We start from the raw sequence: 27843 nt of genomic DNA, 5'->3' as shown, positions 1-27843 counted from the left end.
AGACATACATTGAGTTTCAAACTCCATTGCTTTCTCTTTCTTATGTAAATCTCATTTGTTTAAAAGACTTCCGGAAAACACGCGGATCTCAACATAACACCGACTGTTACGTAACAGTCGGGGTGTACGCCCCAATATTTGCATATGCCAGCCCATGTTCCCAACATTATGAAAGGCATTAGACAAGGGCAGCCAGTAACGTCTGGATCTGCACAGGTGAATCAACAGACTAGGCAAGCAAGAACAACAGCGAAAATGGCAGATGGAGCAATAATTACTGACATGATCCATGATATCATGATATTTTTAGTGATATTTGTAAATTGTCTTTCTAAATGTTTCGTTAGCATGATGCTAATGTACTGTTAAATGAGGTTAAAGTTACCATCGTTTCTTACTGTATTCACGGAGACAAGAGTCGTCGCTATTTTCATTTTTAAACACTTGCAGTCTGTATAATTCATAAACACAACTTCATTCTTTATAAATCTCTCCAACAGTGTAGCATTAGCCGTTAGCCACGGAGCACAGCCTCAAACTCATTCAGAATCAAATATAAACATCAAAATAAATACTTTACTCACATAATTCGAAGCATGCATACAGCATGCATGACGAACATCTTGTAAAGATCCATTTGAGGGTTATATTAGCTGTGTGAACTTTGTAAATGTGCTGTAATATAATCGAGAGCTCGTGTGGCAGGGAGCACGCGAATTAAAGGGGCGGCGCGCTGAAAAAATCAGTGCATAGTTAATGATGCCCCAAAATAGGCATTTTAAAAAAATGTATTTAAAAAAATCTATGGGGTATTTTGAGCTGAAACTTCACAGACACATTCAGGAGACACCTTAGACTTATATTACATCTTGTGAAAAAGCATTCTTGGGCACCTTTAATCATGTATAGTTACTAATCAGCCATTAGTAGACATTTGTCTAATTTTGAAATGTATCTGTTTTGGTTATATAATTGTGCATGTTCATTTCCCCTATTTTTACTTGATGATGCCAAAACTAAAGTCTTTTAATAATGATGGCAGTTGTAATACATGTAATATTTAGCAAATCTCAAAATGAATATCCATTTCCATTCAAAATTAATATCCTCACATCCATTCATTCAGTGCATTTATAATGTTGTGATGCCTAAATTCACTTGTTGAATTTAAAATGATTGATTTTTGTTTGTTTATTTTATTCAGTCAATAGTATAACATTTAAAGAAAATATATATCCTATTATATTATATTATATTATATTATATTATATTATATTATATTATATTATATTATATTATATTATATTATGTTATGTTATGTTATGTTATTGCTCAAATTCTGTACAACAGGCCTGAGTGGAATAGAATGCAGGTCAGTTGGTTTATATATGGGGGAAAAAAATTATATATATAATTTTTATATATATATAAACCTACTGACATATATAATATAATATAATATAATATAATATAATATAATATAATATAATATAATATAATATAATATAATATAATATAATAATTATATATATGGATATTTTTAAATATTTTCTTTAAATTTTATACAATTCTATAATTTTATAAAAAATAAAAAATAAACACTAAAAACTAAAATCAATCATATTCATTGCACTCTAGCATTGTTATTTGACAGAGTTTTGTTTTTAGTTTTCTTCATTTACATTCTTGCACCGAAACCCTTAATTCCGGCATTAGTCACTCGTCTTGCAGATTGCCGCAAACTAACTGGCAGATGGTAGCTTTGTGATGGGGGTATTGTCTCTGACATTATGTTAAGAGGGTTGCTCTTGATCGAGTAAACCATTCGAAGGCTCGTGGAGGAGCTCAGCTGTGCGCAGTGAGGGTTTCATTTTGTCTGGGTGAAAAATCAGGGTTTATCTCTTATTCTTTGGTCAGCATATCTAGGCCCCAACCAATCGCATTTTGCTTGTCACATGACTGACATACACAGTGTGACAGCCCCGAGCTAGGTGAAGGCATGCTATTTCTACTCTGAATTCATACTGGCATTCTCCATTTTCTCAGCATAAAAGCCAGACAATGCTGGTGGATATTCATTTGATGTATCCCTGGTGGACAAAAAAAAGAAAAAAAAAAAGATGCACTTTTGTGTGTGAACGTCTCATGCTCTCACAGCGCTTGGGGAGAAGTAAAATGGGTTTCTAGTACTTCATGGTGATGGGAAATGTACTGTACTGCAGTGTGGTTGCGTCTTCCCTGCTTTGGAGTTGCATCAGTTAAGTCTGAACTCTCGAGCTGTGCGGAATGAATGTGCTCAGGTCATGCTCTCTGCCCTATTCTTCACATGTAAATGTGTCTGAACGTGCTCCGCCAGCCCGTGTGACTGCCTCTTGTCTGAAATTACCTTCACCTGCTGCACTTTCTGAATGAGAAAGCCATTACAAAGGAAGAAATATGTTTGCAAAACACCAGAGGCTACATGACTAAAAATACAGTCTCCTAGGTGACTAAGCAAAGTTTTCACTGTCTCAAAGACATAAGCCTTTGACTTTGATTTTCAAAGGACTTCCTTTCCAATAGCACAGTGTCAAAATAAATATTGAGCTTATATATTTTGTAGCATCTTCGCCCTGGCCTTATTCTGGCTGAGTGATTTGGATGATAATATTTTTAGTTTGTTTTGTTGTTGTTTTTGTTTATTGTCTTTTTTCCCCAAGTATGGCAGTAACCATGGAAACGTGCAATTAAATGAGGGTAGGAAACAGCAGCCAGGCCTGTATATGCTCTGAGCCAGTGTAGCCTGCATGTGTGTTCACTGGATAGAATCCTTTCACGCTCCATCTCACCCAGTAATGCGCTTTATGAATTTTGAAGCAAACATTTAGCACTGCATTTTTTCCCCTTCTTATTTTCCCTTCTTTTCGGCGGCGAACGCACAGCGCAGCATGTTTCCGACGACAAAGGTTATTATGTGGCTGCCGCCACACTATTAAAGAGGAAAGTCATATCAATAGAGTGAATGAGAGTGGATCGGAGGGGAGCCGGTTAAATATTTCATGAAGGTTGTTTATCATGGTGTATGTATTACAGACTATACATAATTTAAGAAAGTAATATTGTGTCCCCCTACTTTGCTATTACTAACTCTCATATTTTAATGTCATTTGGAGGGTTGGGTGGTACATTGTGGCATCCTAAAGTTCCCACTTCTCTCATCCTGTCTCTCTAAAGCACAGCTCACAGTTCCAATTGACTTACCTTCCCAATACAAGTTATCAGAGCGAGGCCAGACCATTCTATTAAACGCAGTAAACGTTGTAGATGATAATGAGATCTCTGAGTGGGTGAATCAGAATCAAGGATTGATCAGGGCAGGATGTGGTGAGCATGGCTTTGGTGCAGCAGCAGCAGCATGCTGTTGTTTGGCTGGTCACTGCTAGCAGCTTCTAGTAGCTAGTTGATGTTGTTGTGCAAAATCCTATCTATCATCCCCAAAGCCATTCCATTGGCTGAGACATTTTTATGTGTACTCTATTCAGTACCGATTACAACATTTTTAGGGTGTGTTTCTTAATCATAAAAATATGCCTTTTGAATAACATATCTCATTAAAAGCTAAACTTGTTGAAATTAAACATTTCCCTCTCTTTGTTTCTGTCAGCCTTTGGTTAGCAGGCTAACAGCTTTGCCTACTGGCTTAGCATAGTGCTAACTGTTTAAAATAAACTCTTTTAGCAAGACATCAATATAATGCCATGTGTTTTCATCAGGCTACTAGCTTAGCATTGTGCTAACTGTTGAAGAGGAGCATTTTTACCAAGATAAGGATATCACAATAATGCCCTAATAAGACACTTATATATGGAGATGTCTTCTTAATTTGCGCATTTTCATCTTGAATATGTATTTTTTTTAGTCCATTTTCTCATACAACATGAAAATTACGATCACAACTGTTTCCCGTATCTATAGTAATTTTCTCGCACAGCCATCATTCAAACCATGTTGTTTAAAACAATATAGTACTTTCGTTAAAGGTGTTGCGCAGGTGGTGGAGTAATAACTTCTGCTAATGAATAGATTTGAGATTGATTCATGTGAGATTATTGTTGTAAAAAACAAACCTGGCATCTGAGGACTACTTTACTATTTTGTTCTCACCAAATAACGATGGAACTTGCGACCATAGTTGGCTAATGATGCTTTTTGGAAATACACCCCAAGATATTTGTTAGTGAAGTGTTTGAGACTGTGTGTTTCATTGGTCACATGACATTTACAGTTCAATCGACTGGCTCAAAAATGTTATGTGGTGTCAAGATGGCACATTTCAGATTGTGTACTTCCATTGAGATTATTGGGAATGCTAACGTATAGCAGAAGCCTTCAGCACTAAATGATCTGCTGCCTGGCCCATATCCGCCCACTGCCGACACACATTCTCTTTTTATTTCCTCCTCTCTTTTTCTTTTTCTCCTTCTCTCATTTTCTGTGCTGTTGCCTGTTGAGACCTCAAGACAGTCATTCACTCACATTGAAGACAGACACAAAAGCCCATTCTCTTCATCAGTCTCCATTCCCGTATTGCAGGAGATTTCTTCAGCGAGCTCTAACGAGCCCTCAGCACCCACAACATGGTGGAATAGAGGTCAATGACTCTTGCATCCATCAATATTATGTTCAACATTCTGTCCTGATGCCCAAGGCGTTTTATACACAAATGGAAGAAATATGAATGCTGCTCGAGATAATCACTGTGAAACTCAGGAGTGTGAAGGAGATGGCTGGAATTGTTTTATTGATTCGGCTGTAAAGGTATGAGCAGTGCTGCACCATGTGTTGCCATGTTGATGGATGAGGCTCCGTGGCCCCACTCCAGAATAAAGAACATACCCCTGTTTTAGGTAAAGATGGTGGAAGGTAGGCCGAAATCGAGATGGCAGCTTTAAACGTGCCTGACAGCATTCATCATGCTTCCTTTGTCTTACAAAGACAGGCCACCGATCGGTATACCCATCAACAACCCACCCGGCACACTGAGGCATTTCAATCATACCGACAGCAGTTACAGCATGATCCCAAAGGTATTCCTGCATTTTGGTATCGGCAATCTGCGTATTAACAAAATGACATGGCTGCGAATGAAGCGGCTACAAAGCAACAACGCCACGCTTCTGTCACGGCGCCTCTCGCCTCATTAATTTAAATCATAAAGCATCAGCTCAATTAGATAAGCATTCATCTGCCATAGATTGCGATCTTAATTCTTGCTGGGGCTCCGCCGGTGAGTCACACGGTTTTGAACTTGAGAGTTTGTCGTGGATTAGTAGCGAGATGGAATTTTCTCTCTCACAAGGCAGAGAAGTCACTTCCATTACCCATCTCCCTCAATTAGGCTCCGAGGTAGGGAGCAGCTTGGGGCGTCGAGGCCCTGACCGCCTCTCCTGGGGAAAGCAACTGTTAAGTGCTTCAAAGTTGTTCTAAGTAAATAAGATGATGAAACAGTGCGGGCTGAATTGGGGAGGACGGCAGAGTAATAAATGAAAGCAATAAACAGAATCTGATGAGATTATCCTAAGATAATAGTCTAGAAGGCTAACTCCGAATTGCATTGCTGTTCATATTTGAATATATATTGAGTTTCTCAGTGCACGCTAATCTCTCTATTGACTTCTTTTTTTATTGCACAATGGAAAGCCACAGCCCTTGAACTTTTCCGACAAATACGAGTTATTGTCACCATCAGGCAATTTGGCGATCAAGCGGTGTCTCTTATTTAAAGAGGGAGGAGGTAATTACGGGAATGGCGGATAAATAATTTGTGCAGATTCAAACAGCCACACAGACAATGAAGAGATGAGGCAGGCCCCCTGCCAGGAGCGGCAGAGAGAGAGAAAAATCCTCTTAGCTTATTCCTGGATATACTGTACGTGACCAACAATCTCCTCGACCGCTTTGCCTTGTCATCGCTCAACGTGTCAACGTTACAATTATTACTTAACCGATTCGGAGGCCCGAGCACAAAGGTAGAGCTGTTGCGTGTAATAGGAACAAATTAAACGGATGAAAATGAAATCGAAATGTCTCCTTTCAGTTCTCCCTGGCATTGTGCACCCCTCTCATTTAATGCACTCTTATCGCATGGGCATGAAGAACAGCATATTCAATAATGGCAATTTATAGACACTGCCGCTGCTTCTGCTACCTACGGCCCAGATTCTATCAGCTTATCGTAAGAGTCGTCCTTGACGCGCTACAGTATATGTGCGGCTAACTCGCCTGCGTGCCTTCCGTGAAATACTAAGCCTGTGATAACCATGTACCGGCATCTGTCAATCACAGCACGGGACAAATCAGTCAGAAATCAAATTAAATAAGACAAGCAAGCGGAAATAAGGGAACAAATCTACACCACGCAGATGATTCCAACACTGTTTGTGCTCGTAAAAACGAGAACTGAATAATCCCATTAGCGACCTGGTTGGAAGCAAGAGGCGCCGTAGAAACAAATGGCATGTTGCCAATTTTAATTTGTGTAAACGTATAGGGGTGCGCCCGGGGAGACCTGGATGAACGGTAACCCATTACCGATATTGTGTTGGAGGCTCATAAATAACCATAAACGTTGCCAAGGAGTAATCTCTAATCCACTGTACGGAACTGTCCATCTCTCTAGCCTCTGTCCTCTTCCTGTCCCCTTGCTCTCATTTGCACCTAAAGTGGGATGCTGTGTGTTAACACACAGGGCCCTACAAGGTGGCCTATTTTGTAATGTGTTGGGTATTTAATGCATGAGGGAATAGCGTCACGGCTTGAGGAACAGCACCAAGAAAAAAAAAAGAAAAAAAAAAAGTGGGGCTCTATGGTGTCTCTTAGATGAAAAGGATTAAAGTCTGGTGTTAAAGTTTATTTCAGTCACTGGCGGTCTAAAAAATTATTTTTAAAAATTTGAATGCTAGACTCCCCAAACACAACATGTTTTGCTTGAAGGACGGCTGTCAGCTAATAAACATCCCAGGGCTATTAGTTAATAATTTTGACACTTAGGGGGGAAATGTGTTCAAAATGACGCTGCTGATGATGAAATGATAAAAAAGCTGCATGCATAAAAACACTCTAATAAACATTGTGAAGCTCTAAGAAATTGGAATGTCAGGGCAGGATGGAATACATATTAAACATCATGTCTCACGGCACTTCAAAGCAGCAGGGATGTAGTTACATAGAGGTCACCTATGACAAGTCCTTTAGTCTCCCTGCCTGATGCAGCTCTGTGGGGGCTGCTGCTAACCCAATTTATGTAGACTGTCACCGGGATTTTGCAGCGGTGACTGCTATCACACTGATCTACACTAGCCTCCTGCTGCTCACCAGGAAAAAAAAGGGAGATATTTTCTTGTCATAGGGTTGTCAGATGTCACAGTTGCCAAGGACCTTGCAGTCGACTAATGCCTTTCAAGTTCTCGACCTCATGCCAGGGATGGGGTAAGTCCGAGAGAGGCCTCGTGCTAAACTTATCAGCAGTGACTGCTAAGAGGCATGAGATTGACTACTGTGATTGCATTTCATATCAAAGGCAGGGTGCAGTTAGAGCGGCCTACTTAATACGGTGGGGTTAACGATGGGGGAATTCACGTGCTGTCCGACAGCAATATATATCTGTCAGATCTGTAAGAGGATTAAAAAAGATGGCTGAGGAGATAATGATACAGATATGGATGTGCAAGTGGGTTTGTTGTTTTTACCCAATTTCGCTCTCAAATGAAGTGGAGACCCGGGAGTGTTGCAACACACTTTTATTTCAACGCCATTGTAATGGAAATATAATAATACTAATAATAACAAAATTCCACAACTGTCCATGAACGGTGTGAATTAAAACTGCAGTCTGTAAGTTTTGCCTCTTTGTCGCCATTTTGTTTGAAACCTGCAATTGCAGTTATTTGCAGAATTATCATTTTTATGTGAATCTAATGTTTGCTGTCAGTCACCACATCGGTGTGGATACTGTACTTCGGAATCACAGATTCGACATCGTGGAAGTATGACCAAAATAAGAATCTTAACTGGAAAATGTCTTCTGAACAAGTAAGTAACATGTATGGCACTTTTGTTCTGACCAATTGAGAAAAAAAGCATTACAATAAATCGCGCTGCCGATGGTGATTAAATCTAATGATCGCTTAGCTCGGATCACGTCAAACTGGGCAAATTATTATTATTGTTATACTTTGTTCTCAAATTGTTAATGTGAACAACATCAGCATTGCGTGCATATTAGCGTTACCTGTAGATTTCAATTTCTGTAGCCACTCCGCAGTCCGAAGTCTTTTGCTTTTGACTAAGGGTGAGTCTCCAGTTGTCACTCCAGGTCATTTGGACATTTCTGGATTACAATCCGCCATTAAAATTATAAGTTTAATTATTGCAGCTGCTGTGAGAAAATGCTATAAATGATCCGCTACCAACAACATCCTCACATGCCATATAGTCTACTAGCAGGGACGACTCCTTTCTGTTTACAGACGTGACGTAATGACGCAAAGACGAACGGCTGCATGTTCGAATTTCCCACGGAAACCCACCAGTACCGATTTTATTATAAAACATTATTACAAGCTTACCGTTGTGAATCGGGCTAAGGTAAGGAGATAGATTTGAACACTGGCTGGTTATGTACTTGCTCAAAAATTGATTTTGGATCATTAAAAAAAAAAAAAAAAAAAAAGTTACCGACTGCAGCTTTAATGTCAAGTACAAAGAGTGCTATTGTTAAATCACATTCTTTTTTTTGGGGGTTGTAAATTGTATACATGTATTTTGATAATCAAATTTAATTAACAAATATTTTTTAAACAAATAAAATTCTGTAATTTTATATATAATAAATGATAAAATAATTGTTTATATTTTATAATGATTTTTTCAAAACAATTTAAGTTTAAGCTTTTATTTCAAGTAGATAAATAAATGCAAGCACACACAACTGGCAAATACGCCTATAAAAAGTCCTATTTTTTCAGATGATTTTATTTATTTATTTTTTTTTTTTTTATACAGCATCTGCTGTCATCCACAGGGGTGGTGATCATGTATGCCAGTTATTTCACTTCCGTCGCTTGTTTCTAATCAAGAATTCATGGACTCTGAACATATGACATATCATAAATACAGTACGGATCTTATTTAAGGTGAACTGCATGCATTTATATATGTAGGCTGTAAAAGAAACGGGTAACTAAACAGAACAGAACTTTCAGCCCGAATGCATAGCTCAGCATTTGCCACTTAACTAAATCGACTTGTGGTGCAGAAAAGCTGTAGGATTCCGTGCATCACTTTCGAGTTGTTTACACTAAACCCCTGAGCCAAAGTCAGGCTCAATGGTGTGAACTTGTGAAGGATCACAAGGATGACTGTGGCACAGGCGCGTGGAGTGACAGATGCAGTCATTTACATGGCACCACGTGGATACGGTCCACTGACTATCACTCGCGCGCTCTCCGTTGCCCGTTCTGCCTCTCTCCGCGCGCAATCGGTTTACCTCCACTGAGAAAACAGGAGGCACTTTTCCTTTGCGTTTTCGCTGCCCGACCACAATGAAATCTTGGCAGCTAATTGCAGTCGTGGGAGATGCCCTTCAGGTAAGACACATGAGAGGTGGGGAGAAAGGAAAATGAGCGCGTTGGTTAGAGGAGGAATTTGAACGCGAAATCGTGGGATGTTTTCAGTGCGCCGCCGTTAAACCTTCAGCCGACACGTTTTTCTTCTCTTTCGACTCTCGCTTGAGCCTTATTGCAACATCAAAGGTTAGTGGTGACATCTCAATAGCTTGGCTTGTATTCTTGCATCTTGATGCACGCCTGAGGTTTGTGGCGTTGAGGGACATTTCTGAGGGACTTGAGAGAGACCGGTGCTTTCTGCATGGCATGTGTTTTGGGTTCAGGCATGCTCGCCGAGATCTCTCGAGTTAAGGAATGGTCCATATCTCATGCTCTGTCTTTAATGGTCGATGCCAGTACACTCGTACCATTTCTAAAGGACTTTGCGAGATACGTAAACCTCATCTTAACTATCACAAAGTTACCTGCTTGAGATCAATAGGATTTAAATGTTACAGCGTTAGCTCTCTCTGTATTATTTCCAAGGACTTTGCTGGTTCACCTGCTACTGGAAAGTTCAGGTTATTGTGCATCTTCTCACACTGAGATCAATAAATGCATCTGTACTTGACAGTGGGAGTCAGGAAGAAAACTGTGCATTACACACGTACTGGAATTTGAAATCTGAAATAGTGTTACAAAGAAGATGACACAAACAATAACACCTTTTAGGTTGTCACTTGGAGACAGAATGATGACTGCTTTCTCACTGCCTTATGCTGTGGGAATAGAGTAGTCTTTCGTGGATGTTTTGAGCAGTCAACTTCTCATATGTAGACCTCATTTCATATAGAGATTAAAGCTAGAGAAATGCATCCTCTTATACAATCTAGTGTAAGTATTGTGTGGCGTAAAATTTGAAATGTGATTATAATTATTATTTCATAATAATACAGCATTTTCCCAGATTATCATTACAGTTACTTCTGCTGAGTTATGATGGCAGGTGTGATTTACACAGGTATTTGTGGACACACAGACCCTGGATTCTGTTTTACGAGAGCGACTGTAGCTTCCAGTTTAATCAGGCTCTGGTTTATTTGAAGCAGCCTGGAGAAGAGGTCTTAACCTTTCCCAGGTTAACAGCAGAGACACTTTCACTTGAGTGGTTTACTCTGAGTCTGACTAATTCCACTCTGTCACTATTGCATGGTCAGAGACTTGTCACATTTAAAACCTTTAAGACATATTAAATATTGTTTTGACTCTAAAATAGTGCATTGTCTTGCTCTATGTTGAGTTGTACAGTGACAGTGGAATGCAGCTAAGCCACTCTTGATCTGTGTTTGTCCTGCATTTGTTTAAAACGACTGTTATATGACAGTTATGTCTTAAATCACCTGAAACCAGGCTCAATACACAGCATTTCATTGTGACAGAGGGTGTATTATGTGTTTAACTAACACTAATAGTGTAATAATGTAATTAAGAATCTGCTGTTTTCGTTTGTTAGCCATATAGGCAAAAGAGCACAAGAACCTACAATTTTGACTCGTAATTGTAATGCTTAATGACCAGCTGCAATAAAGGAGTGCTCCCTGCACCCTGCTTAGTATATGGCAAAAGACCAATTTTCATTCTGGAGTCAATGGTTAAAATCGTGGTTTCCCACAGAGGAATATTATGCACAGAAAACAACAGCTGAGCCCGTAGATGGTCCTACACAATGCCGATGTTTTTCTTTTTACAACAAATGGAGACTGAATCACTATGGCTATGACACAGTGCCAACAAATGGAAGAAAATGTGCCAAGATCCATGGCACAACAATATGTCAAAACGCTCTGTATGGTTTCTCCATGCCTCAGATGATTTATGGTGTTATTTTCCACACCAAATGAATTTGGCACTAATAGATGAACTTTTAAACGCTTTCCTGAAAAACTCTGAAACTAACACTCTCGATGTTTTGAACGGGAAAAAAAGGTTCTGATTGGCAGCATTCGTTTGTGTATTTTTTCTACATTTATATCACAAAGTAATAACTGTATGTCTGCTGCACAGCATATAGAAACGTATAGCTTTGTGACATTCTGGCGAAGGAATTTGGTTACTGAATAAAACCGACATACCAGACAGAGCTCAAATTTCAAGATCCATTTCCTTCAAATATAGTCTACTTTGACTTGTAATGTCAGGCAGTTATAAAGCAGCTACCAGAGGAACATTTTATAGGGAGGACATTGCAGAGCAGTGCAAATCATAAGGCCTGATTAAATGCTGTCAGTCAAATCCTCACCTGCCCAATCAGGACACTTGGCTCTTTTGGTTCAGACGGTATTGAAATAATGATACCTACTCTGAAGGAAATGATTTGAATTATTTTGTCTTATTTATAAAGCTTGCTATCTGACCTGGCTCTTTTACCTGCCAATTTTGCTTAAATATTTTCTTTTCATTCCTTTTATTTTCATAAGTCTGTGATATCTTATTGGAGTATTAGTCCTTAAGTTAAAAATCTCCTGAAGAAGCAATACCTTAGGTCTTAAATGCTGTTTGGTTGTGCTATGAATGTACAACTGTTTTTCATTCTTTGCAGACTTGAGACCTTTTGAGTTGTTCCTTTCAAATTGTATTATGTTTATTGTGACTATTAATTAAAAAAAAAAAAATGTTATGTATATTTAAAAAAAAAAAATATTTGCATCAATGTAATTCTGTAACTGGCTTGCCCAGTCAATTTGTTGAACCAATTCGGTACAGTCATTTGAGGTTGCAGGCTGTTTCACAATGCTAAATTTATGTTGGCTGTGGAGAAAAGTGGAAGATTATATGAAACAATAGCATGTTATGGAGAGTAAAGACATGGGTTAATCCTGCAAAGGGGGATAATTTTGATTTTAATTTTAATTTTGATACTTTTGTCACATTTTTATTCTCTATGCTCGCAGTAATTTCCAGAGAGAACATGACAGATACGTTTTGCATTGACAGTGACGTTTGTCATTGACTTCCACACAAAACTGTTTAACCTTCTCTATCGTACAATAAAGTTATTTTAAAGCAGTCTGTTCGAGAATGCAGTCTAGACATTGTTCGTTGAATCTAGTCTTTTCTAGCAGTGCATGATGGAGATTTAAAAGCACAGACATGTGATGAATCTCATTAATGTGATGTACCAAACAAGAAGCCTAGTGCTGGGCGATAAGCAAGTGATTTATTGTGTAATCCCAGAGGGCGAACTGTAACTGCAGTTTCAAGAAGAAAGTATCCATGTTGGTTGTTTGTTGTCCTGGGTTATTAAGGGTTTCCAGTGCAATCGATACTGCTGCTTGTAGATGGTCTGTGAATGAAGAAGACTGACAGAATAGCTGGTTAATAGCCTCAGGGAGGGAGATGCTTATTTGCCTGGAGAAGAAACCAGTTTATTGGAATGTAATGGTGTATGTTGGCCCTTGTGGGTATGGATTTCAGGATAATCTGTTTTTAATCCCAACTCTGTTTGCATTGATAAACACGCGTTCACAAAACTTAATTGGCCGTGGATTGTAGCGCTCAAAGCCATTAGCATTTAGCACCTGCATCATCCTCTTAAGAAAGCACCCCCAGCACATAGTATCACAGTTGTAGATCTCATGCTGGCACAGTTATTTGTGTTGACATTTTTAATGTAATTGAAATTATGTTCATGGTGGGCAGAGTTAAATCTCTATCTCTATATCGCCAAACCGTTAAGAGAGGATAAAGGGATGAAGATGTGGTGACACCTTTCAAAGTTGCTTGTTTTAATCAGTGTTAAATGAAATCATAGATGGCCAAACAAAACAGTGATTTAATTAGACCTAAGTGGAATTTGCCCAGTGTTGTGCAAGATTATATCTCCTCTGCAGAATTCTATCCCCTTTGGACCATTTGAAATGCCTGCTAAAAGAATGTATCACATTATGATAGTCTCTTCTTCTACATAATTAAAATAGCCTTTCTGGTTATCCTTCTGTAGCACTCTTGGTAGAAATGATACAAATAAAATTATGCAGTATTTTACATTTGATTTCAATTTCCGAACTTTGTTTCGTTGTGTTTATTTGTGCTGCTATTGCTAATTTGATTATTTGTTTTATTGTATTACTGGCTGTACACTTGTCTATAAATTTTTTTATATTAGTTTAGTCTAGTTTATTAGTTAGTAGTTCTTTAGGCTGCTTATTTTTGTTTATGGTATTCAGCTGCAACAGAATGTTTTGCATAAAGACAGAATCTTAATAAATATGTTTGATATCTAAATGTTTGACCAAATTGGACCAAACCGATAAGCAGAATTGGAATTGGAATCAGAAATTTCTAAAATTCAAACTAATTAAATCCTTCATTTAATTATTGAAATATTTAACATTTTTAATTTAATTTCAGTTTAGTTTTAAACGTGCAAATCCGTTGTGTACGAGTTAAGCTTTCAGGTTAATTTGGTGTCCGCATGCTATGCTAGTATGTAAGCTGACTAAAACAGACATTAATGGTCATTATTATAACGTATTTCAAATGTAATGTGATTTTGTAGGAATTGTAATCAGGCACTAAAGAGAGAGTACTCATTAGAAGTTCTTTGAGCCAGATGTCTTGGGGTCTTAAAGGATGTCCGATTTTTCAGACACTGGCTGCATCCGAAAACCTAGGCAACTGACTTGTTGCCTCTCTGCCCTATCAGGCAATGACTTAGGCAGTGTTTGTGCATGATGGCACCTCACAAAACTGATTTCAGACAGACTTCTGAGGCAGTGTAACAGTTTAATGATCTACATTTAGAGAACTAAACAAATATTTAATTACTACAGTAGTAATTTCTCTCTATAGAAGTGACATCAAAAGTAGAAAATGTTGTTCAAAAATGTACATTTATACACAAACTGACCAGCAAATGCAGCTTTCAGACTCCATCTTTATTTTTCTAGCTCAACTGTCACAGAATGGAACGCACAGGATTGTGGAATATCAAAGGCAGTGAAGGCTACATCTATGCTACCTTCAAAAATCAATCAAATGAAGGTATCTCAGGAATTTATACGTGCCTTGATGCCTTCCTACATTAATGTGTCCTCCGAAGGCAGCATTTTCAAGTTTTCGGACCCAGCCCTCGTTAGTTTCTGCTAGGTTAACTGGCTAGTGAAATCCTAAGGTAATCAGATAGTGGTGGTATGCTAAGATAGTAGGCTAGCTTGCAAGCTTACTGAAAAAAAGAAAAAAAAAAGCTTTGATTATATGATATGTGACATATTTTGATTGAATTTGAATTTAATTGTCAAATTGACATTGTTAAGACAACATATATTATGTACAACATATAAAATGTATTCTTTATTATTGCACAGCTCTGTAAAAAAGTTTCATATTTAAGAAAACCCAACTTAACCTCCTTACATACAGTATATAAAGGGATATGAACCATATAGCAATTTTCAACTGCTTGATTTGTCTATATTGCAAAATGTAAACGATATTATCAACCAGCTCTAATCTGCTTGACTATAAGGTGTGAAGATATTAAGACATTTAATAAAATCACAATGTTAATTAAACATTAACATCATGATTTTCTGTGAAGCTGCTTTGAAATCATGCATGTTGTGAAAAGCGCTATACAAATAAAACTGACATAACTTGACATAGATTTTTTTAATTAGGCACCAAATAAAGCTCCCATTTAAAGTTATATCAGCTTTAAAGTTATATCAGTTAGATCCCGCGGGGTGACTGAATCTTTCCTGACACCATGAGTCATCGATAAATGCTTTCATCACTAACAAAATTTGTACGTTTGACATGCTACAGTGTACAGATTAGAAATGCGGCTTTGCAGGTCAGTAGCTCAGGAGCAGTTAAGTGAAGAAAAACACGCCACCGCATTGACCTTCAGTCTCCGTGTACATGACATTCGCTGACGGGCATTAGCGGCGCGCTTAACATCTCCTTTAATTTGTGTTTGTTTGTATATGATTTAATTGGCTCTGTGTGTTCGTTTAGGCTTTCGTATTTGAGGAAGGGTTACTTGTCACGTCAGTCTTAATGGACATCAAGAGCTCATAGCTGAATGTTGGGCGTTTTGTCCTTAGGTGCTCTGAGGTTGGGGCCTGCTGGTGATGATCACAGTGATAATTCAAAGTGATTTCACACAGCATGGTTTTGTCAGACCAGTCACCAACACCCCGTGGCACGGCTACACGCTCATGTGTCTTAAATCCGCCAGAGGCTTTACCATGGTGTGGTACACCAAGCCTTACTCATAGGTCAGATGAGTCATTGCTTTAGTTTTTCTTTTCGTTTACACCGTAACACAATCTGAAGGCTTTTTTGGGAAGCGTGATTACGGATCGAGGCTACTCTACCTCTTATTTTAGACATCAGGGAGATCTCATGAGGTAGAGGCTCTCAAGCTTTTTGTATTCAGTGGAAGTACAGTGCAATACGTCAGGCTAACTCTGGGCATAGTGCTGAGGCATGCTTTTTTACAGTTTTTTACATAATTAGTTCAGACTCCACTTATTCAACATAGAGGACTGTTCAAATTGTGAAATCACCCTGAGCTGTAGAGAACCTTCTCTGAACTCTAAAATCAGCACTCCCTCGGTTCTCATCTACCTGAAAATGTTTTTTTTTCTCCTCCTTTCTATTATTTCCTTATTTCTACCCTCTCTCCTTTTTAAATGCTGACTTTTCACATGCTGTGTGCCAATTATTTCACGCTGTCTATGCGGCCTTGCATTCTCTCCTTATCGCAAATGGAAGAAAAGTCTTCAGCTGGTTATCAAAATGCTAATGCGCTTGCAAGGCAACACATTAGTCTTCCCCCAGTAAAATGTTATTAAATGTGGTCTATTTAATCTTGTAAAAGTGCCACTATCTCTTCAGGATTTCCAGATGTTTGTGCTTCGCCTGTACCGTCCATCTTCATTCCGATGCAGGGGGTGGTGGCTGGAGTTGCCTGAGTGAAAATTGCCTGTTGTCCTCAATCTTTTTAAGTGAAAGCTGTAAAACAGAAGAATCTTTATGTTAAGCAGTTATTTTGAATTGGAAGAAAACCAGTTTAGGGGTTAGCCCAAAGAAAAGGAGGGCGGCTGTGTGTAGGGTGACTAGCGCAAGCAATAAGCAAAGTTTATTTTGTAATATACGGTCTGTGTAAAGCCGCATTTTCCTGAGTTCAAAACAAACACTTCATCTGTCTGTCATCAGTATTGCTATGACAGCCTGAATATATAGTTCGCTTGTGAAGGCAAATCACTCCTTTCCCTCTGTTTGCACTGGTATAAATGGTCATAAACTGTTGGTGTGCCTTTGTTTGCTGTCAAAACAGAGATGGAAATGTTCCTTTCCATTAAAAGTGCATCGAACAATTGCTTTTGCATATTCTCTTAATGACATTAGTTTCTCATCAGCATGCACTGTACAATAAGTCATTTGAAATCACATTTCCCCTTGGAGTTGGGATTTGGCGCCGCACCAAATGAGGGATTGGGCCGTGCTGGTAAACGGTGTTAAGATTCTGTCCTGACCTTTGATTAAACCTCTCCTGCGGGCTCTGTCTATGTTGCTGTCAGACAGACGTTTGCAGGATTCACAGGATTATGGGGTATTATGCAGATGCCGTTCCTTAAGACAACATACATTTTCTGTTTAAAAAGCACCAGCGAGGCTGGAATTGCTTGCCATTTTTGCTGCTTTGATTGACATTGGGGTGGGAGACTTGTCTTGAAGGGTTCAAGCTGTTGTTGCTTGTTGTGATCGGCTCATCCAATGGGCTCACAGACGGCTACGGTAGCATGTATGTCTGTGAGCACTTTGAGACCAGATGTTGGCGTTATCCGTCATGTTGGAGCTTTCAGCTGGTACATGGAGATCACAGATGATATCAGGTGGATATTAACTCTAATGTGCTCAGCCATTTCTCCATGAAGCCTTACATTTTAGGTCCCACTAGACATCATCCCATCTGTTGAAATTGTGCTGTGTGGATTATTATCCAGCAGTTTGACATGAATCAGGTTTTCCTCTAGTGCTCCTGGTCGCATGTTCGGAGTTATTTTTATCATGCTTTATTTTTTGCAATCTTCTCCTTAACTTTATTTTGCGCCTGAAACACGACGTGTTCCTCCAACCCCAGTGTGGATTGCTGGTAAAACCCTTTGAGATGAGATTCTTTTTCATCAGAGGTTTTGTGATGTATTCTAAATCTGCTTCTTTGGCTTCATCCTCATCCACGTTGAGCCGCGGAGGTCGCTCCCGAATCTCTTTGGGTTTGGCGTGCATGGTGAGGTTTTGATGTTTATTTTGCCATGGGCGACGAGAGCCTGTGCCAGAACAGAATTGGCAGTGTATCAGCCAGAATGAATGTTATGCAACCTGTGACAACTCAGAGGACTGTGTTGGTGTGAAATATCAATATGCACAATACAACAGCACATAAAACGCCACATGGCAGTGTAAACAGAAACAAACTGTGTCAGGGAGATAGTGAAGATAATCCCGACATCTATGGATGAAAATGGGATTCGCAAAGGTGACTGATCAAGAGATGCATGTGAAACGCAAAGCTAGACCTCTCCGTTTGGCATCCACGTGGCTGTAGATCAGGTTTTATGGTACATTTGTGGCGCTTGTTATCGTTTTATGCTGTATGGTCTTCTCTGTGAGGGAAAAAATACTCAGAAAAGCCATTGATGTGGATTATAATTTTAATGCCCCACAGATTTCATTTGTTTATTTTATTATGTTAATGAATATCATAACAAGGGATTTCTAATCCTCACGGCGACTGTTCCTGCCTTTTCAGAGAGAATTTCTGATGAACCTTTTTATCTCTAATACACAGCACGTGAGGCTTCATAACAGCCCGTCGAGACACCGCCACTCATTTTCTCTCAGGTGAGCCTTTAATTGCATCTTCCTTACTCGGTGACATCTTTCCCATCATGGTGGGCTGCTCTCCTATGCGACTCGGCTCGCACTTACTCAATAAGTGGAACGGTGGCAGCTGTCATTGCATGCCTTATTATTACTGAAAAAGACTTTCTAGTCCTTAAAGATCTGCCGACTATTGGCCTTGCTTCGATTTAGCAAACATTGCAGATGCTAGACATCCTCTTACAGCCATTTTGGCAGACCCCAGGCCCCAGCGAAGGGAATCCACTTCTCGGTGAGGAAAACGGCTCTTAATCGCCCTCCATAAACTGCCTGGCTGCTGTAAAACAAAAATCAATTTTTTGCTCCAGGATAATTTTGGGGTGTAATGGCGAGCATCTGACAGCTAACTTTTTGGCTATCTGTATGAAAGGTCACCGTCGATAGACTTCTGTCACGTTGATGCGTCGCTGGGGACGCGCAGGCTATATGTACTCTAAACTGGGAACACCCCGCTGGGAGGAGCTCTGCTACTGTATCGCTTCCTCTTGTCGCAGCTCAATGCGCATTCACAGAGTTCCTAAATTGAGATTAATAATGTCATCTACAGCTCGAGTTTACAGACAGCGGTTTCCGCCCCTCCTCTCCCCACCTTCAAAGTCCAGCAGATTCCCATTTGAAAAGACATAGAATGGGCACAGGGAATATTAATATTCTTTACAGACCACATGCATACACAAGCATCATCAATTTTCCAGACTTGTTTGTATACATTGACTCTTTGACATTCAAACCAGAGGTATCCTCCCCCACCAGCGCGGAATGAGCGGACAGCATGTGTGCGAGAGAGTGCGTGGGCAAAGTGTCATGGCTGCGCAGTGCCAAGAACAGCTCCCCACATTGTTAACTGTGTTCACTGTCTGCAGACGTCTGCCTGGCTGTGGATCGCATGAAGCTTAGGACACTATCATGAAGGACAAGTTCAACTTTCATGAAGCACAAAGCCAGTTTTCCTTTCATATTTAGTTTTTCATTCATTGTAAAGCTGGGTTGTGCAGTAGAAGAACTGTTTTCTATTTTAATACATTTTAAAATGTAATTTATTTCTGTAATGACAAAGCTGAATTTTCAGCAGCCGTTACTCTAGTCCATCTACCTGTCTGTCTGTCTATCATTTAATGTTTACATTTTCTTAAATGCAAATTGCTATAGGTGGCGTTCACAAATATGTGATTAATTTAGATTACTTTCTTACAGTCAAATTCAAATAGCATGCTTTTGTACATTAAAGGATTAGTCCACTTTCAAATAAAATTTTCCTGATAATTTACTCACCCCCATGTCATCCAAGATGTTCATGTCTTTCTTTCTTCAGTCGACAAGAAATTAAGGTTTTTGATGAAAACGTTCCAGGATTTTTCTCTTTATAGTGGACTTCAATGGCCTCCAAATGGTTGAAGGTCAAAATTACAGTTTCAGTGCAGCTTCAAATGGCTTTAAATGATACCAGACGAGGAATAAGGGTCTTATCTAGAGAAACGAACGCAGTGCCAGTTCCGTTTTTTTCCGTAAGTAGAATAGGGAAGGCGTAGGCCTAAGCTTTTTGAAGAATACAGAAAGCGGAAGCACGTACAAGATGATAATTTGTGTTTATAAAGCATATACATTTGTATTTTTTTCGAAAATGACCGATCTTTTCGCTACACTGCGTTCCAAATTATTATGCAAGTGACATATCAGTAGGATTTCAGTACAATAAACATTCAGATTTTAGTTTTTCTAAGAAAATGTTTGTTTGTTTATTTATCCATGTCTTTTTAGATAACTGGTATCAATCTCAGACAAAATAATTTGCCAGGTCTATGGAAACCCTACTTAGAGGTTGTTCCACATTATTAAGCAAGTCACAGTTCTCATGCCATATGGAGAGGAAGAAAGATCTTTCTGAAGATGAAAAGCATGAAATGGTGCAATGTTGTGCAAAAGGCATGAAAACAACTAATATTGTGTGAAACTGAATGGAGATTATCAAATTATCATAAGATTTGTGAGTGATTTAGAGCACAGTAGAACTCGGTCAGATAAAGGCTTATTGAGGAAAGTTCCTGTCAAAAAAATTAATTGCATTAAAAGGGCAGCTATAAAAAAGCCAGTGTTGAGCAGCAAACAGGTATTTGAAGCTGCTGGTGTCTCTGGAGTCTCAAGAAGCTCTTCATGCAGGCTGGCAGTTGTGCGTAAAGATTCATTTTAGCCACCCCTAACCAAACTTCACAAAGAAAACATTTACAGTGGGTTTAGAAATATATACTCAGACTCATTTTTAAATAGTTTTATTCACTGACTAATGCCGTACTACAATGGATGGTCTAAATGGATGGATTTCTGGATGGTTGGTGAATGGCCACCACGTTCCAACAAGACTGTGACTTCAGCAAGGAGCTGGTGGGTGATGATTTGGGCTGGAATACTGGGAAGTGAGATGGAGGGTATTTAAATGACTTTTGCAAGATATGTGGAGTTCATAACTGGCCATTTTCAGCTATGGTATAAAAAGGAGGATAGTGCCTTCTGAAATGCAATGCATTATGCACTATCCCATGCTGCAAAAAAACACCACAGCAATAAAACTGTTTGAAAATGTATTTCTACACCCACTGTAAATGTTTCTCTTTGTGAGGTTTGGTTAGTGGTGGCTGAAATGCATCTTTATGCACAACTGCCAGCCAGCATGGAGAGCTTCTTGAGACTTCAGAGACACCAGCAGCTTCAAATACCTGTTTGCTGCTCAACATTTGTTTTATTATAGCTGCCCTTTTAATACAATTAATTTTTTTGACAGGAACTTTCCTTAATAAACCGAGTTCTACTGTGCTCTAAATCACTAACAAATCTTATGACAATTTGATAATCTCCATTCAGTTTTCACACAGTATTAGTTGTTTTCATGCCTTTTGCACAACATTGCACCATTTCATGCTTTTCATCTTCAGAAAGATCTTTCTTCCTCTCCATATGGCATGAGAACTGTGACTTGCTTAATAATGTGGAACAACCTCTAAGTAGGGTTTCCATAGACCTGGCAAATTATTTTGTCTGAGATTGATACCAGTTATCTAAAAAGACATGGATAAATAAACAAACATTTTCTTAGAAAAACTAAAATCTGAATGTTTATTGTACTGAAATCTTACTGATATGTCAATTGCATAATAATTTGGACCCTTATTCCTCGTCTGGTATCGTTTAAAGCCCTTTGAAGCTGCACTGAAACTGTAATTTTGACCTTCAACCTTTGGAGGCCATTGAAGTCCATTATAAGGAGAATAATCCTGGAATGTTTTCATCAAAAACCTTAATTTCTTTTTGACTGAAGAAAGAAAGACATGAACAACTTGGATGACATGGGAGTGAGTAAATTATCAGGAACATTTTATTTGAAAGTAGACTAATCCTTTAATGTCATTCTGAGCCAATTGAAAAACAAAACAATACAGCATTCTTTCTTTTGAATTTTTTCAATAGTGATGCAGGGCTGCAACTCACTGTGTGTTTTTTTTTCTACCCACTAATTTAATATAAAATATCAACACAATTCCCACAGGCTTTCATAGTTACGTTTATTAATGTGGCATTTAACTGTGGAAGTCGAATCACCTTCATAGACTGAAAAATCCTTGAAATTCTTAGAACATGAGAAACAATGAAATCTTGAGATTTGTGGAGAATAAAAGCTTCCCTCAACACCGCATCAGTGACTTGGCTTATTTCATCCGCGCCTCATTCTCTCCCACTATTTCATTTGTTTCACTTCCAAGGACTTTTGAAATAACAGTGCCAATTTGTGGAGCACAGTTTTTCCGGGTAATTATAATCCAAATTAGCCTCTACATGATGTGTCATAGTTTCCCTGAAATGTGGTGGCTATGCTTAAATTTATTTTGCAGTAGTTATTTAAAAATTACAGTCATTAATGAATATTTTAAGCTTCTCCGTTCTGGTGACTTATTTCATTGTTTAGGTAAGTAATTCAGCACACTTTTGGCAGAGTAGACCAAAAGTGATCAGATGCCAAATATGCTTGTATGTAGCCGGTATGTTTTCAGTCAAGCTTCAGTTAAATCCCAGCTCTGTACGTGACGGCGGCGAAGTTTTAAAAGGAAACCATTTGCTGCCGACTGGCTCGCTGATGGCGATAGCAGCAGTGGTGTATCAGTTGACTAATTGGAGAGGCTGTCCTCGCAGTGTTCTCTGCAGAGCCTGTTGTTTTGCTCATTTGGTGTGACAAATAGCAAGCCTGTGGAGGATGCAAGGCCTGGGTGCTGTTCTGACCTATGACATCTCATTTGTTTCTGATAAATGGCCATTTTCTGGAGGTGCATGGTTCACTTGAGAGGCAATTGCCAGGTATGAGTCGCCTTCTTCGGTGACATCAAAAAAAGCCATGGCCTTCCAAGACTTGGCCAGAAATTGTTGCTTTTCTGGTTGCTCTTGCAACACTATGTCAAGCAGTTCCTGGTGTAATAATTAGATCTGATCATTATGGCAGATGTATTCATTTTCATTATTGGCTTATACTTTTAAAAAAGCATGTAAAATGTGTGTTCATATTGACTTATGCACATTTGTTTCACCATCATTAGCTTTGGGTAGTTCCAGGCAGTCTTCTGTTCTTTGGCATCAAGCCAGAAAAGTGAGTTTTTGTTCAAAAAAGTTTGTAGAGATATTGTGTTCCATGAAAGAGTCTCTTTCCTTACAAAAGAACTGAAGAAAATGATGACATTAGTCATTATCTATTTTTATCCACTGACAGCTCTGATATTTTTAGTTCTAATTTGTGTTTTGTAGGTTTAACAAAGCAAAATATGAAAATTCTGTCATAATTTACTCACCTTCATATTGATCAAAACCTGTGAGACATCATTTCATCTTTATTTCACAAAAGTACAAATTTTGGATAATGTACTGGTCACTCTTGTTCTTACAAGTTACAATAATTATGGACTGGAATATTCAAGCTTCAGAATTAAAATTTTGAATGATAAAAAAATTTGATAATAAAATTACCATGAAAGTGTCCATATTACATACAGTACTGTGCAAAAGTCTTAGGCACAATAGTATTTTCACCCCAAAAAAAGGGTTTTAAGCCAGTTATCTATATATTTTGCTGTAGTGTCAGTGGGAAATTTCAGTTAATATTTCAAAGCATTCATTTAGCTATTAATTGTAATAATCCAGTGATATTTTTGTATGCACAAGCAGTCTGACAACAGCTGGTGCTCCACACAGAGATCTGATCTCACCATTATTGAATCCATCTGGGATTAAATGAAGAAACAGAAAAAACAGAAACAGACTAAATCCAGAAGAACTGTGGCCATCTCCAAGACATTTTAAGAAACCTGCTTAAAAACCTACCTTAAAAACAATGTTCAAGTGTACCTGGGCAAAAGCTGTTTTAAACGCAAAGGGTGATCACACCAAATATTGATTTGATTTAGTTAATAAAAAGTTAATTGATAAATAAAATCGATTTATGACATTATTTTTTGAAAGCATCCTCACTTTACAGCATTTTTACACACATGCCTAAAACTTCTTACAGTACTGTAGCTTTGCAGGTTGGCTTCTTCAAGCGTCTTGGAGATGTTGCTACAATTCTTCCGGATTTAGTTTGTCTCAGTTTCATCTGTTTCTTCATGTGATCACAGACAGATTCAATAATGGTGAGATCAGATCACTGTGTGGAGCACCGGCTGTTACAGAAATATCACTGGATTATTACAATTAATGGCAAAATGAATGTTTGGAAATGTAAACTGATATTTCCACACACTACAGCAAGAGATATAAATAACTGGCTTAAAACCATTCTTTGGGGTGAAAATACTAACGTGCCTAAGACTTTTCACAGTAGTGTATATTCAATACATTCCAAGTCTTTGGAAACCATATGACACTTGAGTGTCCAATATATTAACAAACCATGCTTTTGATCAAGATCTTTTCATTAAATCAGCTCTGATTCATTCATTCACTAACTGAAGTGTTCAGGGGCGGGATTCATAAAAAAGAAAAAAAGAAGTTAAAGGTACACTGTTCTCAAATGCGAAATGGATAACAGCTCATTTTAAGGCAAGATCAGTTTATAACTTGACATTCTTACATTTTACAAAACTATCAGATGGCTTCAGAAGACTAGAAATATGTATAAAGCATGACTTGCATGGATCAATTTAATAATAATTTGTTATGCTTTTGTGCCATAATTTGTTATGCCCATTCATTGCAATTGCATGGAAAAGAGTAACCAGCACATTAAAAATGTCTTCTCATAGAAACAACATGAGAGCGAGTAAATACTTTTTGGATGATTTGTTCCTTGAAGTACCTCCTAAGATACATAAAGCCACGTTTTAAGGCATAGTAAACATTTGTCTTGTATGTGACTATTGTGTCTGCCTACTCACGAATGTCTCATGGTACAGAGCAGGCAAATGACTCCAGGGTCATGAATGAAGAAGACACCGGTAATAATCTGTACACTTGCATCCTTAAACTTGGCAGGGGCAGTGGTTGCTGTTTATGTAAATGTTTTTCTCATATAAAGGAGGCCATCCGTTGTCTGCCGCGTGGGGCTGAGCATGTATGCGTGTGGAGATAAGGATGCTTCGGGTGGACTCGTCTGAGCCAGAGAGAGCGAGAGAGAGAGAGGAACTGCTTGTTGGAAGATAAACAGGGCTAATTAGAATATGCATTTGTTCAGTAATTCTGTCCATAATTGAGATATTTTAATCTTTGAACATGCCAGCTATTTAGAAAAGTCAGCCGTAGCTTCCCGCGTCGATCTGAAACATACTGTGTAAACGTGGCTTTTCAGACACACTGGCAAAGTACCAATAGGACAAGGAAAACACTTTTTTTGGATTAGCACCCCTCTCCACTCGCAACACAACTACACAGCATTTGCAGCAAATCATTTAGACACAAGCACCCTTTGTCCAAAAAGTGGAGGCAATCCACTTTGTTTTCCCCCTTTTTTGATCCTTGTGCCTTGTATGTTTGGATATGATTGCATGGCAATACATTTGAACAGGCCATAGTTTTACAGGGATCCAGTGGCTCTCTGCTGTAATCACCCTCCTAATCTACAGAACAAACTCCAGCGCAGCTCTATAAGTCGATAGCACTTCAGGCAGGGGAACAGGAAGTCTCCTGCCGCTCCGCTGAGAGATAAAGGCACCGATAGGAGACATGCGGCACAGTGCAGCCATTGTGTTAGATCAAGATGTGCCTCCTGAACTGATGGGTGCTGTGAATTCTGATTCCACCTCTCTGCCGTCTCAGGACGAGATATGTAGATGGCCTACAGAGAGACGGTGGTGACTAAATGAATATGAAAATGAGCTCAGGGAATGGATTGCTATTCAGCTGTCTTTCAAGTCTCTAGTGGTGGATGGGGCTGTTGCTGCCCATGTTTTTAAATCATGAGAATAAAGGTGAAAATGACATTGTGTGTGTATGTATACGTGATTCGAAGCCATCTGTATTTATGTACCATTGGCTCTTTTAATATTTATGTATTTATGCATTCTAAATATATACTCTACTCTCGCATTTTTTATGATGAATTTCTGGCAACCATTGCTGCTGAAAATGTATCATTTTACTTATATCTTAAAATATGGTTATCTGTATTCTTTAAAATATTTATTATTTTAGTTGTAAAAAATATATACTGTTAAATACTGGGGTTGCCACAAAATGCATATTAATAATAATAATAACTAAACAAATTGTAATATAAAACACTGTAACAGGCATAACTTGTAATGAAAATCAGACACAAAACTATTCAAATTCAATATTATCAAATGTGATGGATCACTCAGGGACTTGTCACTTTTTTCCCCTGGAAATTATAAAAAAATATTTTGGTAACAAAAACAAGACTCACTTTTAACTAGTTGCTTATTACAGGGCTCTAGACTCATTCTTCCCGCTGGTCACACTGGTGCAACTAACTTTCTCAGTTGGTCGCACCATCTTACAGTTTGGTCGCACCCTTTTTTTATATTAATCATAATGACCTTGCATGTTGATGAATAGTTCTCTTAATTTGTATATGCTGGTTTTGCATTGATGTAAAGATTGACAGTAGGGCTGGGCGATATATCGCATGACCTGCTTTCAAATGGAGCGCCATTTAATAGACAGAGCCGTAGATCACTGACAAGCTACGCAATGTCGCGTTCATTATCGAAGGCGATTCATCTGCGATAATGAACGCGATATTGCGTAGCTTTTCAGTGATCTACGGCTCTGTCTATTAAATGGCGCTCCATTTGAAAGCAGGTGATGGCGATTTAGCGGTAATCAGGGAACCGGCTTTACTGACGAAATGCGTGTGACAATCGCATGCGATATATCGCCCAGCCCTAATTGACAGTGACTAAAATCTTGATCTTGTTTGCAAAATATTTTAATCTGAACATTGTTTCCAGCAAGCATAAATTTAAAAGAAAACATTACTAACAAAAGTATTATTGCCATGTGTGTTATTATTTTATTAAAGTGATATTTCCAAGGTGACACGTCATGCTTGTCACGTGACACACCACTGCCACAATAGCGCTGTATTGCAGATGTATCGCTTTTATTTAGTTTTTCCTTTTATATTCAAAAAATTGTTGGCTAGGTCCTCAACTACCTGAAATTCAGATTCTCAAATACATGGAAGTGAATGCGTTTTGTTGTTGAACAAACTTTATAATGATCATGTTAGCTGATCTATAATGCGTGATGGGCGCCTTCATGTTAGTTTGTACCGCAGTTCAAAGAATCGGATCTGTCGGATTTACAACACGTCAATTCATCCACTTTTCCTGAAATACATGAAAGTAAGTGGCCAGTGATGTGGGAGAAGAATAGAGTAACTTTATAGTTACTTACACAATGTGTATCGGATATGAATAAAACACCTTGTCAATTTATATTTGAATGGATTGTTATGTATTGTAATGTATTGTTTTGCTAGTACCTATGTGTATTTAAATGTCTGAAACCTAAAATAAACCTGATGTGGTTGAAAACACTGAATAGTTGTCATATATCTCAAGCGTTGAAAGCACAGACGTTTTCAGCACTTGAGATATATGACAACTATTCAGTGTCAGCGCCAGCCAAAGTGTGAAAGCACATTTGAATTTAGCAGACGATCATGTGATGCACTGAGCGTTCTAATCACACCGGTGTGATCGTACACATGAAAGGGTTAACAGAGTACATGTGCCATCCAGGTACCAAAACAACCTGAACATTATGCACTCGCACCAATGCGACCATGTGGTATTTTAACTCGCACATTATC

General features: G+C 38.5%; 1 protein-coding gene across 3 annotated transcripts in view; it reads left to right on the top strand.

Annotated features, from left to right (window-relative positions):
• The window catches only part of rbfox1 (RNA binding fox-1 homolog 1), a 333513-nt gene that overhangs the window by 17865 nt on the left and 287805 nt on the right, over nucleotides 1-27843 (top strand). The window contains exon 1 of one of the 3 annotated variants that reach the window (XM_048203198.1): nucleotides 9345-9626. The exons of 1 other annotated variant lie outside the window; for it this stretch is intronic. In XM_048203198.1, coding sequence (XP_048059155.1) covers nucleotides 9582-9626 — 45 coding nt within the window. In that variant the 5' untranslated portion in view covers nucleotides 9345-9581. Of the gene's footprint in view, nucleotides 1-9344; nucleotides 9792-27843 lie in introns of those variants that run through there. One more of the 3 variants, XM_048203253.1, reaches the window with a different exon arrangement.

The sequence above is a fragment of the Megalobrama amblycephala genome, linkage group LG1, assembly GCF_018812025.1.
Source record: "Megalobrama amblycephala isolate DHTTF-2021 linkage group LG1, ASM1881202v1, whole genome shotgun sequence".
Classification (NCBI taxonomy): domain Eukaryota; kingdom Metazoa; phylum Chordata; class Actinopteri; order Cypriniformes; family Xenocyprididae; genus Megalobrama; species Megalobrama amblycephala.
Note: the sequence above shows the minus strand (reverse complement) of the source record. Positions and strands in the feature narration are given on the sequence as shown.